This window comes from Salvelinus fontinalis, chromosome 13 (assembly GCF_029448725.1).
Source record: "Salvelinus fontinalis isolate EN_2023a chromosome 13, ASM2944872v1, whole genome shotgun sequence".
In the NCBI taxonomy this organism is placed as follows: Eukaryota; Metazoa; Chordata; class Actinopteri; order Salmoniformes; family Salmonidae; genus Salvelinus; species Salvelinus fontinalis.
Genome location: NC_074677.1, coordinates 9,715,605 through 9,731,462, shown reverse-complemented (window position 1 = coordinate 9,731,462; position 15,858 = coordinate 9,715,605). Strand labels below are relative to the sequence as shown.

The 15,858-nt window shown below is 39.5% G+C and overlaps 2 protein-coding genes across 3 annotated transcripts in view; one reads left to right on the top strand and one right to left on the bottom strand.

Moving 5' to 3' along the window:
* LOC129868047 (roundabout homolog 1-like) overlaps positions 1 to 2,894 on the top strand; it is a 41,531-nt gene extending 38,637 nt beyond the window's left edge. Inside the window, exon 19 of the mRNA XM_055941626.1 lies at positions 2,541 to 2,894. Within this exon, the coding sequence (XP_055797601.1) occupies positions 2,541 to 2,794 (254 nt within the window). The 3' untranslated portion in view covers positions 2,795 to 2,894. The remainder of the gene's footprint in view (positions 1 to 2,540) is intronic.
* Positions 2,895 to 12,506: 9,612 nt separating this feature from the next.
* Positions 12,507 to 15,858, bottom strand: part of LOC129868045 (roundabout homolog 3-like) — a 293,102-nt gene continuing 289,750 nt past the window's right edge. For both annotated transcript variants that reach the window (XM_055941624.1, XM_055941625.1), the window contains exon 27: positions 12,507 to 13,282. In XM_055941624.1, the coding sequence (XP_055797599.1) occupies positions 13,271 to 13,282 (12 nt within the window). In that variant the 3' untranslated portion in view covers positions 12,507 to 13,270. The remainder of the gene's footprint in view (positions 13,283 to 15,858) is intronic.

Sequence of the window (15,858 nt, the reverse complement as noted above, 5' to 3'; positions counted from 1 at the left end):
GTTAGGTAGGGGGTAAACTCAGGTTTCAGGGGTGGCAACTGCCGATTACTTAGGAGCTCTCAGCAAATTGAAGGCACTAGCGAGTAATCGTTCTCAGACTGTCATTTAATTAATCACTCTGTCCTTTCTCCAAATGTGCATATGGCCGATTCAACTTTATTCCATTTGCCCAATTGTTATTTTTAATACAGGAGTGTTGCCACAGTGAAACAGAGTCCTGAATGTGCACTGTGCATTATACAAATTGGATTTCTAAGTGCGTGTGTGTGTGCGTGCATTTGAGAGAGAGAGAGAGAGAGAGAGAGAGAGAGAGAGAGAGAGAGAGAGAGAGAGAGAGAGAGAGAGAGAGAGAGAGAGAGAGAGAGAGCGAGCGAGAGAGAGAGAGAGAGAGAGAAAGAGAGAGAGAGAGAGAGAGAGAGTTAACAAGTATTAACAAGTAGACAATGGATTGATTCTAAGTTGCGTATGCATCATACATCAGGTTTTTACTGTTGATATGGTACAAAGATGCAATCTTTGGCACTGTTAAAATGTCACCTGTCTGTTATCATATCTATTTTATCATGATGTCAGTTGTCATGTAATATCTCTCTGTATCATGGTATCAGTTATCATATCTCACTTTATCGTGGTATCATTTGTCATATCTCTGTATCATGGTATCAGTTGTCATGTAGAGTACAGTCAAAAGTTTGGACACACCTACTCATTCAAGTTTTTTTCTTTATTTTGACTATTTTCTACATTGTAGAATAATGGTGAAGACATCAAAACTATGAAATAACACATATGGAATCATGTGGTAACCAAAAAAGTGTTAAACAATATAAAATATATTTGAGATTTAAGATTTTTCAAAGTAGCCACCCTTTGCCATTACAACCTTGCAGACTTGGCATTCGCTCAACCAGCTTCATGAGGTGGTAACCTGGAATGCATTCAATTAACAGATATGCCTTGTTAAAAGTTATTTTGTGGAATTTCTTTCCATCTTAATGCGTTTCAGCATATCAGTTGTGTTGTGACAAGGTAGGGGTGGTATACAGAAGATAGTCCTATTTGGTAAAAGAACAAGTCCATATTATGGCAAGAACAGCTCAAATAAGCAAAGGGAAACGATAGTCCATCATTACTTTAAGACATGAAGGTCAGTCAATAATGAAAATGTCAAGAACTTTGAGAGTTTCTTCAAGTGCAGTCGCAAAAACCATCAAGCTCTATGATGAAACTGGCTCTCATGAGGACCACCACAGGAATGGAAGACCCGGAGTTACCTCTGCTGTAGAGTATAAGTTAATTAGAGTTACCAGCCTCAGAAATTGCAGCCCAAATAAATGCTTCACACAATTCAAGTAAGAGACACATCTCAATATCAACTGTTCAGAGGAGACTGGGTGAATCAGGCCTTCATGGTTGAATTGCTGCAAAGATACCACTACTAAAGGACACCAATAAGAAGAATAGACTTGTTTGGGCCAAGAAACACAAGGCCAGTGGAAATCTGTCCTTTGGTCTGATGAGTCCAAATTTTTGATATTTGGTTTCCAACCGCTGTGTCTTTGTGAGATACCGAGTAGGTGAACCGATGATCTCTGCATCTGTAGTTCCCATCGTGAAGCATGGAGGAGGAAGTGTGATGGTGTGGGGGTGCTTTGCTGGTGACACTGTCAGTGATTTATTTAGAGTTCAAGGCACACTTAACCAGCATGGCTACCACAGCATTCTGCAGCGATACACCATCCCGTCTGGTTTGCGCTTAGTGGGACTATCATTTGTTTTTCAACAGGACAATGACCCAAAACACACCTCCAGGCTGTTTAAGGGATATTTTACCAAGAAAGAGAGTGATGGAGGGCTGCATCAGATGACCTGGCCTCCACAATCACCCGACCTCAACCCAAATGAGATGTTTTGGGATAAGTTGGACCACGGAGTAAAGGAAAAACAGCCAACAAGTTCTCATGATATGTGGGAACTCCTTCAAGATTGTTGGAAAAGCATTCCTCATGAAGCTGCTTGAGAGAATGCCAAGAGTGTGCAAAGCTGTCATCAAGGCAAAGGGTGGCTACTTTGAAGAATCTCAAATATAACATTTATTTTAATTTGTTGAAAAAAATAATAATGGGTTACTACATGATTCCTTATGTGTTATTTCATAGTTTTGATGTTTCACTATTTTTCTACAATGTAGAAAATAGTAAAAATTAATTAAGAAAACCCTGGAATGAGTAGGTGTGTCCAACGTATCAGTTGTCATATCTCTCTGTATCATGGTATCAGTTGTCATATCTCTCTGTATCATGGTATCAGTTGTCATATCTCTCTGTATCATGGTATCAGTTGTCATGTATCTCTGTATCATGGTATCAGTTGTCATATCTCTCTGTATCATGGTATCAGTTGTCATATCTCTCTGTATCATGGTATCATATATTTATTTGTATTATGGTATCATATATCTCTCCACATGGTGTATGCTGGTGCGTCATGGTATCATGCATCTGTGTGTGTGATAACTCTAGTTTGGTTCTCCTCTCCAGACTTCTCTCCCCCGGCGTTGCCCCTCAGTGCCCTGTTCCCTCCGGCTCCAGATGAAGGAGCGGAGTGTTTCGGGGAGCTGGATCCCATGCCCATTTGGGACTGGAGTACAACCTGGGTGGAGGAGATGGAGGCGCAGTACCGCGCCCAGTACACCTCCCAGGCAGATACACCCCCCGCCTGCAACACCTGGGGGCATCGTCGTGCTGACCATCACTGTGAGGACCGCCGAGCCACCGGAGGGGGTAGGGTTTGAGGATGAGGGGGTGGGTCAAGGACAACCTCACAGCGATGATTGGCTTGATGATACGTTTTTTTGTGAAATCCATTTCAATGCCAAGACATGCATTTAATTTACTCATGATTTGTAAAGTACTCATAGAAAATCAGGAGAAAAACTATGTAATTTTATGTTTCATCCATGAATTAGGAAGTGGCCTTTGTTTTCCTGTGAGTGGTTTACAACAAGTCATGAGTAGAAGATGTAATTGGGAATGAAATGAAAAGTTGACCATTCAACCTCTCCCATCCAGACCACTATTGGTTACCTGAACTATGCTTCCCACAATACCTCAGGGCCGTCTCTCGGATGAAAATAGAATTCCTAGAATAGGCATCTTCTATTTCTATGGATCCTCCTCCAATTTGTGTTCTCCATATGTCCTAACCTGGGATGGTCTTTCCAAGAGTTTAACTGCAGCCCCCCCAAAAAGTTTTTAAAGGTTTTTCAAAATGATCACAACTCATGTCATACCAGGTTGTTCCAGAACAAATATTTGGAATGTTATGATTTTAGTGGCACTATTACTGTAATGTAGTGCATTTTTTTTCTTCCAGAATCTTCCATGGGCTATGATCCTGCTGGTTAAAACAGACTGAACTGAACGCACAATGATGGGCATAGCGTTCAGTCTGGTTTAACCAGGCTATGATCCTACTATATTAGAGTGTATTGAAAACAACAGGAGAGAATCTGTACACAACATTCACTGATCATTCATTTGCAATAGAATGTAAATATACGCGACTGATTTTATTTAATGAACCATGAACACTGTGACTTTCCAACCCATTTTCTGCCTCTTCTTTTTATCATCCTTTGTTCACAAAAGACATTCTAAAGTTTTATCATGTTTTTCATTATTATTAAATGTGCTTTTGTCTCTTTGATTTTATAATGAGAGCTAAACATTTAAGTTGTTACACTAGAATTAGTTGTGTTCTATTTCAGATTGTGTTTAATTTCTCTTCCCTTTGACTTCAAGCTAAACATTAAGGGCTGAATCATGTCTTCAGATGTGTGTGCATCACGCAACTTTTTTCTCTCGCAATTCTCCCTTTGACATTAATACATGACTAGCTCAAACATCTCAAACACACTCACATGTCAGAAGTTAGGATTTGTCCCTATGTACTTGTGTATCTATATGAAATGTGTATAAATGTAGGAATAAGTAGAATGTTTTTCTCATGCTGTAAAGGTCTTCCTTTTGTAAGAATAGGTTCAGTAGGACTGGACTAATGTGTATTATTGGAGAGGAGGAATAATTATTCATTTTATTTAAATGTTTATGCATTACTTAATAATACTATTTGAAGCTTAACTAAGTGTCTTCTACTGTGGCCTTATTCAGAATAAAAACGTATACATTTCAGTCTGATAACTTATTTTTAGTAATTCATATTTAATCCAGGAAGTCTTTCTCAAGTAGCAGTGGATATTAGTCTGTGTTTCATCCTTGTCTTTCTAAATGTACCAGTTGTTTGGTAAGACAACCACAAGTTGGCTTAAGCAAAAACAGACCAGTCAACCAAGATAAATTAATTATATTTTGAGACTACCAATCGCATTCTGTGGATCAGGATGATCTCCCGCAAATGTTTTGATACCAACTGGTATCCAACTCAAATGACATCCAGTTCAATCCTAATGTGACACTAAACCTTTAAATAAAATGTAATATTCCATGGCACTTACAAAATATTATGTCCTTGTAATGTAGAGGATGTACAACAGGAGGGTTATATAATCATTAAAAAAATATTCTTAAAACGAAAGGAAAAGATCATCTTTGACGATGTCTAGCATTTTGGCCCCGCTGTATTGCCTTTCCTCACATTTGGTTAAGTGTGTGTGAGTGTTTGTTAAGCTTTGGTCAATAGCTTCTTTGGCAAGGAAAGAGTTTGCTGCTTTAGTCTGTATTGAGTTGTTACTTAGTGTTAATCCCCATTTCCCACTACCACAAACAAACAGACAAAAATGACATTACACAACAGTGTCTTCATCTTTCCTTGTATGTGTAGGCTACACATCCAGAGGGATTAGCCTTCATATCACAGTGCTTACTACCCCACGGCCATATGCTCAGCACAAAAAGCTACCAGTCCCCACTCCACCCACACACACACACACACAAGCGTATGCACACAACAGTGTCTAACACACACACACACACACACACACACACACACACACACACACACACACACACACACACACACACACACACACACACACACACACACACACACACACACACACACACACACACACACACACACACACACACACACACACACACACACACACACACACACACACACTCTCTCTCTCTCTCTCTCTCTCTCTCTCTCTCTCTCTCTCTCTCTCTCTCTCTCTCTCTCTCTCTCTCTCTCTCTCTCTCTCTCTCTCTCTCTCTCTCTCTCTCTCTCTCTCTCTCTCTCTCTCTCAAATTTCAAATTCAAATTCAAGCTGCTTTATTGGCATGAAACACATTGTGTCAATATTGCCAAAGCAACAATGTATACAATATACATTGTAATACAATTAAAACAATGACAAACAATAATATAGAATGGCAGTAAATAATAATACAAAATTAAATATAAAAATAGTAACAATAAAATGGTAACAGTCAATAGTCGAATGTAATGTATGGTGTAATGCACCACTACCACCACCACCAACATTAAACTGCTATCATTACCATTACCACCCATACCATTACTATTTGGAATGATAAACAACAATAATAATACTAATAACAATAACAGTAATAACAATAACAGTCATAATAAGTAAGTTACTGCTTACTATGCAGATGTTATTATTCAGTGTCCCTCAGGCTATGGCAGGCAAATACATATTTGTATTGCAAGAGAAGCCATTGCTCCTTCGCCCATGAGTATTTTTAGTTTTTCCTCTGGGTTTAATAAGTTAAAATTTGGAATAAATGTAGTCATTTCTGTGAATAATGAATCTCTTGGTGAGGAATATTTATCACAGTAAAGGAGAAAGTGCATCTCTGTTTCTACGTCCCCTGTCAGGCAGTGACCACATACACGCTCCTCTTTGGGTAGCCATGTCTTTTTATGTCTGCCGGTTTCTATTGCCAATCGGTGGTCACTCAGCCTGTACTTGGTAAGGATCTGTCTCTGCTTCGAATCTCTGACAGAGTAGAGATATTCAGCCAATTCATATTCTCTGTTTAGGGTCAGATAGCAATTTAGTCGGCTTTGGGATTTTGTTTCGTTTTTCCAATGTTGTAAATATGAGTCCTTTGATTGGTTCATGATTTTGTTTATTGGAATTCTTTCTTTTGAAGCAGTGCTGGTGTCAGCTTGGTTGGTTAGGTCCAACACCAGCTGACTGAGAGGGCTCGTTTCTGGGCTCAGCTCTTGGGTTTGAAGTGCTTTAAATTGCAGACTCGAATTTGGACTTGAATTTAGATGTAGCCAAAATTTTAATGATCTTTTCTGTATTTTCATTATTACTGGAAAGCGGCCCAATTCTGCCCTACATGCATTAGTTGGTGTATTTCTCTGGACTTGTAGGATTTTCCGACAGAATTCTGCATGTAGGGTTTCAATTGGATGTTTGTCCCACATTTTAAAGTCCAGTTTATTGAGTGGCCCCCAAACCTAACTTCCGTAAAGAGCTATTGGTAGGATTACACTGTCAAATATTTTGGTCCAAATTCTAATTGGGATGTTGATTTTGAATAATTTCATTTTTATTGCATACAATGCTCTGCGGGCTTTTTCTTTGAGTGCATTCACTGCCCTATTAAAGTTTCCCGATGCAGATATGGTCAGACCAAGGTAGGTGTAATTTTTTGTGTGTTCAATGATGGTGTTGTTCAGGGTGAATTTATATTTGTGTTTCTGACATCTGTTTTGTTTTTGGAAAATCATGATTTTAGTTTTTGGGAAATTTACTGCCAGGGCCCAATTATGGCAAAATTGCTCTAGAATATTAATGTTCTGTTGAAGACCTTCTTTGGTTGGTGATAGAAGTACCAAGTCATCAGCAAATAGCAGGTATTTCACCTCTGTGTCAAATAGTGTGAGTCCTGGGGCTGGAGAATTGTCCAACATGTCTGCTAATTCATTGATATAAATGTTGAAAAGATTTGGACTCAAACTACAGCCTTGTCTCACACCTCGACATTGTGAAAAGAATTCTGTTCTTTGGTTTTTGATTTTTATTGCACACTTGTTTTCTGTGTACATACATTTTATTAAGTCATACACCTTACCACCAAGCCCACTTTGTAGAATTTTGTAGAATAGCCCTTCGTGCCAAATAGAATCAAATGCTTTTTTAAAGTCAATAAAGCAAGCAAAGATTTTGCCCTCTTTTTTTTGGTGGAAGTGTTTATTAATTAGTGTGTGCAAGGTGTATATATGGTCAGTAGTGCGATGGTTAGGGAGAAAGCCAATTTGACATTTAGTTATTACATTTTTTTCTTGAAGAAAGGTTTGGATTCTTGAATTCAAAATGCTACAGAAAACCTTTCCCAAGTTACTGTTTACACAAATTCCCCTGTAATTATTGGGGTCTGATTTGTCTCCACTTTTGTGGATAGGGGAGATGAGCCCCTGGTTCCAGACATCAGGGAAGCAGCCAGAAGTTAAAATCATGCTGAACAATTTAAGCACAGCATTTTGCAACTCAGGTGTGCTGTTTTTCAGCATTTCATTTCTGATGTTGTCTAGACCACAAGCCTTCTTTGATTTAATAGATTTGAGCTTTTCATTTAGTTCTTGTTGGGTTATTGGGTAATCTAATGGATTTTGGTTATTTTTAATGACTGATTCAAGGATGTTCAATTTTTCTTTAATTTCTAATTGGTTCTGTTTTAAGTCTTTTTGTGGGATGTTTTTGTATAGATTATCAAAATAGGTTTTCCAAATTCCTACATCTTGTATGGCTAATTCTTGTGGCTTTGTTGTACTTAATTTGTTCCACATTTCCCAGAACTGATTTTGGTCAATTGCGTTTTCAATTTCATCAAGTGTCTTGTTGGTATAATTTAGTTTCTTGCGTTTCAGTGTATGTTTATACTGTTTCAGAGTTTCAAAGTATTCATATCGTAGCTCTGGGTTGTTTTGCTGCTTATGTTTTTTGTTTGACATTTGTCTTAGGTGTTTTCTAATTGTTTTACATTCATTATCAAACCATTTGTCAGAAACATTTTGTTTTTTGTTTCTGATGTTGCATTTCTTTGGTTTTCTCAAATTTGCTTTCGATGCTGCTTTTTGGAATATGCAGTTGATGTTTAGATTAGCCGAATTGACACCATCTTTATTGTTTTGGTATTGTGAGTTATTGAAAAACTGTATAGAGTTCATCATTTCTTTTGAGTTCAATGTTTCAATGAATCTCTCTGCACTGTTTGGAGCCCATCTGTATGATCGATTATTATGTATGATAGTATGGTTGTATGATCTCTCTCTCTCTCTCTCTCTCTCTCTCTCTCTCTCTCTCTCTCTCTCTCTCTCTCTCTCTCTCTCTCTCTCTCTCTCAATTTTTCAATTCAATTCAATTCAATTTGCTTTATTGGCATGACGTAACAATGTACATATTGCCAAAGCTTATTTACAATATAAAAATGAGATATCCATAGATAGATATATTTAGATATCTTTCTCTCTCTCTCTCTCTCTCTCTCTCTCTCTCTCTCTCTCTCTCTCTCTTTCTCTCTTTCTCTCTTTCTTTCTTTCTTTCTTTCTTTCTTTCTTTCTTTCTTCCTTCCTTCCTTCCTTCCTCCCCCTACACACAAACACATGGTACCGCTGGGTTAGGCCTGTGCCAAAATGGCAGCTTTTTATAGCCTGTAGGTAATCCATTGGCCCGGACAGAGAACACAGAAACTGTGCCCCAATGTCTCCCCCAAGCAGACCTGGGTTCAAATAGAATTTGCAATCTTTTAAATACTTTGAGTGTTTGCTTAAGCCTGCCTCGAGTGACAAATGTGCGAGATTCATACATTTGGGAGTATTCTTTTGATTCCATTTCTCCACGCTTGCTCAAACACAGCTGCAGTATTTAAAATTATTAAAACAAATATTCACCCCAGGTCTGCTTTGATGCTTGTTTTGTACTTTTTATCTCACATTCTTTCTGTTTTTATTTACATAGCAATTTTTTATGTCATAACTGCCATTTCACCAGAGGGATTAGGCATTTTGGGAGAAAAAGTATATTATGCCATCTGTGTTCGGTCACTGCTTTCTCTAGGGAGTATAACTTTGAATGAGAGAGAAGTAATCCAATGCTTCCTCGTGTATTTGGACTTGGATGTCCAGTTAGATTTGACTGGATTGTTGGACAACAATATTCAATGGCTCTGCTTGTACAGAATTTATGGCAAGTATTTTTCTTACATCCCACCTCTCTGGGCAGGCAATGCTGCGTATTAACTGAATATAATTTCTGTGTGTGTTTTTGTGGGATTCCTTGCTTTCTAAGCACAACCACAACCATCTGGGCAGAGGTAAAATTGCAATTTAAAAGTTGTACACTGAACTGTGACAAATGTATTTACAGTTACATGTTAAAGTGACAATGATTTAACTAACTGGAAATCAATGTGGCACACATGGGCAATTCATATCCACTCTGTATGTATGTCAATACTATGTAACCAGCTCACCTCCATCACAAAAACCCACATACAGTTGAAGTCTGAAGTTTACCTACAGCTTAGCCAAATACATGTAAACTCAGTTTTTCTCAATTCCTGACATTTAATCAGAGTCACAACTCCCTTTCTTAGGTCAGTTAGGATCACCACTTTATTTTAAGAATGTGAAATGTCTGAATAATAGTAGAGAGAATGATTTATTTCAGCTTTTATTTCTTTCATCACATTCCCAGTGCGTCAGAAGCTTACATACACTCAATTAGTATTTGGTAGCATTGCCTTTAAATTGTTTAACTTGGGTCAAACGTTTCAGTTAGCCTTCTACAAACTTCCCATAATAAGTTGGGTGAACTTTGGCCCATGCCTCCTGACAGAGCTTGTGTAACTAAGTCAGGTTTGTAGGCCTCCTTGCTCGCACACGCTTTTTCAGTTCTGCCCACAAATTTTCTATGGGATTGAGGTCAGGGCTTTGTGATGGCCACTCCAATACCTTGACTTTGTTATCCTTAAGCCATTTTGCCACAGCGAATGCTTGGGATCATTATCCATTTGGAAGACCCATTTGCGACTAAGCTTTAACTTCCTGACTGATGTCTTGAGATGTTGCTTCAATAGATCCACATAATTTTCCTACCTCATGATGCCATCTATTTTGTGAAGTGCACCAGTCCCTCCTGCAGCAAAGCACCCCCACAACATGATGCTGCCACCCCCGTGCTTCACGGTTGGGATGGTGTTCTTCAGCTTGCAAGCCTCCCACTTTTTCCTCCAAACATAATGATGGTCATTATGGCCAAACAGTTCTATTTTTCTATCATCAGACCAGCGGACATTTCTCCAAAAAGTACGATCTTTCTCCCCATGTGCAGTTTCAAACCGTAGTCTGGCTTTTTTTTATGGCGGTTTGGGAGCAGTGGCTTGCTTCTTCCTTGCTGAGCGACCTTTCAGGTTTTGTCGATATAGGACTCGTTTTACTGTGGATATAGATACTTTTGAACCTGTTTCCTCCAGCATCTTCACAAGGTCCTTTGCTGTTGTTCTGGGATTGATTTGCACTTTTCGCACCAAAGTACGTTCATCTCTAGGAGACAGAATGCGTCTCCTTCCTGAGCGGTATGACGGCTCCGAGGTCACATGGTGTTTATACTTGCGTACTATTGTTTGTACAGATGAACGTGGTACCTTCAGCCATTTAGAAATTTCTCCCAAGGATGAACTAGACTTGTGGAGGTCTACAATTTTTTTTCTGAGGTCTTGGCTGATTTCTTTTGATTTTCCCATGATGTCAAGCAAAGAGGCACTGAGTTTGAAGGTAGGCCTTGAAATACATCCACAGGTACACCTCCAATTGACTCAAATGAAATGATGTCAATTAGCCTGTCAGAAGCTTCTAAAGCCATGACATCATTTTCGGGAATTTTCCAAGCTGTTTAAAAGGACAGTCAACTTAGTGTATGTAAACCTCTGACCCACTGGAATTGTGTTACAGTGAATTATAAGTGAAATAATCTGTCTGTGAACAATTGTTGGAAAAATGACTTGTGTTATACACAAGTAGATGTCCTAACCGACTTGCCAAAACTATAGTTTGTTAACAAGAAATTTGTGGAGGGGTTGAAAAACAAGTTTTAATGAATCCAACCTAAGTGTATGTAAATTTCCAACATCAACTGTACATGTTTTTTATTTTACTAGGCAAGCCAGTTTAGAACAAATTCTTATTTTCAATGACAGCCTAGGAATAGTGGTTTAACTGCCTTGTTCAGGTGCAGAACGACAGATTTTTACCTTGTCAGCTCAGTGATTTGATCTTGCAACCTTTTGGTTACTAGTCCAACGCTCTAACCACTAGGCTACCTGCCGCCTCCAACACTTAGTGCTGCGTGGTGGTGTCATATTGGGGGTGTTTGGTTGGCCCTGGTTGGTGGTGTTTCCTGTGCATTGTGTGATCAGAGTCTATGGTGAATTGGTCAGACCCCATGGGAGCCTGCCTTCTGTGACCCAGATTAGACAGAAGGGTCCCTCCAGCTTCCTCTCTTCTCTTCTCCTTTCCGCTTCTCTTCTCCTCTTCTCTCCTCTTCTTTTGTCCTTTCTCTACTCTTCTCTTCAAACATACTAACTCAACCAACTAATGTTCAATCACCAAAAGTTTACATTCATACATACATATAATTTTCTTCTGCTCACATATCCTCTTGACTGCATACGGATTTATTTGCGACCCATTTTGCATACAGACGTCTGCCTAAAAGTCAAAAACATCCATCTCTTCTCTGCCATGCAATTAACATGGAAATTGAAATGTGACATGTTGGATGGGACAGGGGTTTTAATGGCCCACCCAATCCCCAACTTCTCATCTCTCCATCTTGCTCTCTCATTCTCAGGCTATTCTCTCTTTCTCTAGTGGGCGTTTCCGGCTTGACACTGGCCTAATGAATGAGCTGGATGATTAATGCCAACAGGGGAGAAATGGGGGGGTTGGGGGGTTGAAGGTGGGAAAGGGGCCTTCCAGGATGCCATGAAGGTGGGAGATAAGTGGGGGTGAGGTTTGAGGGCGAGTCCTAAAGGCTCTTCCCTGTCTACAGTGTGTTGAAAGGGCCCGTGAGCTAGTTTAGGGATACATGAAGGTAGAAGTGCTGTATATCAGTCGTACATCATTGTTTTGGGTAGTCTCTGTCGAGCTGAGCTATAATAGGTATATGAGTTGGTCTGAATATGTTAATTCGGAGACCTGTGTGTCTCCTGTCTTTGTCTGTGTTTCTTGTGACCTGACTTGCATAGTAGTGCATCGCCGATTAACTACACAGAGAGCAGTCCCATTCCCACTCCCATTTGAATTACTCCTTGATCCAGCTAGGATCAAAAGACAAATTTCTGCAACATGCCTTGTTTTTCCAGGGCACAACAGTAGGCTACAGTACCGTACAAAGACAACACATCGTGCCCTTTTTCAGTTCACTGCTGGGACACAATGAGAGTACTCCCAGGACACTCTATTGTTTACCAGTTTGTGTGTGTGTGTGAAAAAGTACCCAATTTATTGTTCAACAAATGTATTTTATTGTATTATTACAAAACAACAAGACTACCAAAAAGTTAGTTGACAGAACAGTTTTTTTTTTTTTTTTAACAGAATATGCAAGTCGGCGCACAATCGCAGCAACTGTCCTTCAAAAGTGACGGTTACAATCTTTTCACAACGTTGTCGGTCTGTCAGTTCACAACTAGCTTCTTCTGTAAAAAAAACAAAACAACAACTTTGAAAATAATATTCTCATTGGACCAGGGGCGATAGGGATCCAGAGAAGACAGGCAGAGTCGTCCTGAGTGCACGAGGACCCCTGCAGGTTCAGCTGTCCGGCCGGCTGCCTGACATGAACACACTTTGTGCTTCATATTTGTTGTTGTTTCTCCACCACAACAAGAGTGCAATAGTCTTTATGCTTTCCGAAGGGTATACAGTTCTACAAAATGACGTTGGCACATTCAAGACATTAACGTTTTATACATGTGTTTTTCCTTATAAATACAATATACTTTTTCTTTCCCTTTATCCAGAGCCCACGTAAAAACAGTACAGCAATGGCTATTTGCAAATGAACACGGGCCAAGCCCGAGAGTCATAAATAATCATAATAATATAAAACAATTTATGAAAATCCGTTCTTATTCCATTGTTCTTCAGAAAGTGATCTTAATTTTTTTTCTGTTTGCTTTGATCAAAGAAAGAAAATGGGAGGCATCAAAGGAAAGTCGAATGACAAAGGTGTTTTGTTTTCTGCGAGTCTTCCGGTATCCACTTATCTCATTTCCTGCAACAGACAGACAGACAGACGTGTCAACATATGAATAAAAGGGGGAAAACGCAGAAATTATTATCTGCACATAACAGTAAGGAGCTCTCACAAAGCATGTCTCATAAATCAAAAAGGTAGTCTACATCGCTAGTTTTGAATAAAACAACATGTATTTAGTTGTCAATTTATTTTCAAAACAGAACCCATAACCAGATACAAAACTAAACGACAGGAGCTTAAAAACCCTAAGGAGGTGGCTTTTACGCAGTGGTGGAAAAGTACCCAATGGTCATACTTGAGTGAAAGTAAAGATTCTTTCATATAAAAATAGTTAAAGTATTTGGTTTTAAATATACTTAAGTATCAAAAGTAAATGTAATTGCTAAAATATACTTAAGTATCAAAAGTAAAAGTATGAATAATTTCAAATTCCTTATATTAAGCAAACTAGACTGCACGATTATCTTGTTATTTTAATTTACAGATAGGCAGGTCCACACTCCAACACTCCGACATAATATACAAACGAAGCATGTGGGGTTTTGTGAGTCCACCAGATCAGAGGCAGTAATTTGACCAGGGATGTTCTCTTGATAAGTGTGTAAATTGGATCATTTTCCTGTCCCGTGTAAAAAAAATGTACTTTTGGGAGTCAGAGAAAATTTAGCACATAACATTCTTTAAAATGTTGTAAAGTAAAAGCAAAAGTTGTAAAAAATATAAATGGTAAAATAAAGTACAGATACTACCTAAGTTGGTTTTCAGGGTATGTTAAAGTATTTTTATTTAAGTACTTTACTCAGCTGCTTTTAAATATACACTTTTGGGAGAAAACCCAAATTTTTACTAATAACCATCATAAAATGTTTCTAAACCAGGGCAAAACCCCTATTCAGCTCTATCTCGCTGTAACCCAAACTCTAGTCAACCGCCCTATGGGAGCAGCTCTGGTTCGTCCTTCATGGATTACTTGACTCTGTAATCACCCGAGGGATTGGCCGTTAATCGAGGAAGTCAAGATCTGAGGGAGTCACACAAAACGTATCCCCCGCTGGGGGGATAAAGAACAACTCCCTCCCCAATCACACAGATACCCCATTCAACTGCCCTGTCCAAGTGGAAACAGCACCATGACAGAAAGAGGGGTAACCCGCAACTGGCTCCCCAGTGAAACACACAGTCCTTCTATTGTAAGGCTCTGGCTTTTATGTTCCTGGTGGAGCAAGAAGGGCAGTGGAGGTGGGGGGTGGAGGGGCATCCCCCTCATTAGGGAGCCTGCAGGGAGTGCATATAAGCAACAATCACGCAGAGAAGTGTTCCCTCAGTAGTGCACTATAGAGGGAGAGTGGGGTACGGGGCTATCCTTGATATTATTATACACTGTGCAGAGGGTTTTGTGTTGTGTGTGTGTGGATGAGTGTATATTTTAATGGAGAGAGATAAGTATTTGTGAGTATGTGCACATATTTTTCTATAGAGATACAATATATAGCAGTGGCGTGCCGTGGGCCTGGGGCCTGGGCCTTCAGTGAGGTACTACACAGTCCCACCCGAATTAATCCACCTCATTATGATGCCATGGCTCTAGAAACTATACATTTAGACAGAAACGCAGTATAACCAGGCGTTGCGTCACCTTGAAATTGACAAATTGACACAATCAATGAGTCTTTTCAATATTTCCCTTCACCTTTTCATTGTGCAGCTCCGTTGCCCTGCGCGTTTGTTCTTTGAGCTGTAGATCCACTCCGGTGTCCCCAAAAGTTTTCAAAAGCACCATTGCTTGTTCTGCCCAGCCGTACTTTGGTGTCTCGTTGCTGCCTTGGTTAGACAACTCAAGTTTGCAAAGCCAGTGTGGCTCCAAACACCAAATCGATCACTTGCAAATAATAGGCATTCCCAGCAATACAGTTTGCAGTGCTTCTCGGAGCCAAGGAGCCTGTGAGCCATTGACAGCGCTCCTAGTTGAAACTTTGAAAGTGGCGAGCGAACGAAGCACTTTCCCGCCTGTGACAGGCTTTGTGGCGTCGGGCGACCTCTCTTTACAATGTCTAACTTTTCTTGAAAAGTTAGTCTTGAGAATGGCGTTATAATTATATCCTCGACCAAATCGATATCTTCTCCTCCTTCCGCCATTGTGGGTTGAAAAAACAGCTTAGTAGTACGCAAATTAATTTGTTTATCAAATTCAGTTTCCTAGATCTCCATAGGACCTGCCTCTCAATATTGGTAATCCAATCAAAAGACGTGCACGCACTACGCCTGCTAGCTGGCTCCTGTGTAACACTGGAGCCAGCCAGAAGGCGTACAATAGCCAACTCTAAAGCTGATTGGTTGACACTAAATTTTCATTTCCATTCACTATAAGCTACAAGCGCCCGCACTGTTGATTCTGAAGGCCTGAGGGCAGATTTTAGACCCCTGGCAACACATGATGGCTGAATATGATTGGATAAAAGATCTAACATAAAGACCAGCCCTCAAAATCTCAACCTGGGGCTGGAAGCAGTGCAACCAAGAGGAAAGCTATGAAATGAAGAGTATAACTCTTACTCTGGGGAATAATTTAATACATATTTGTGGGAAAATAT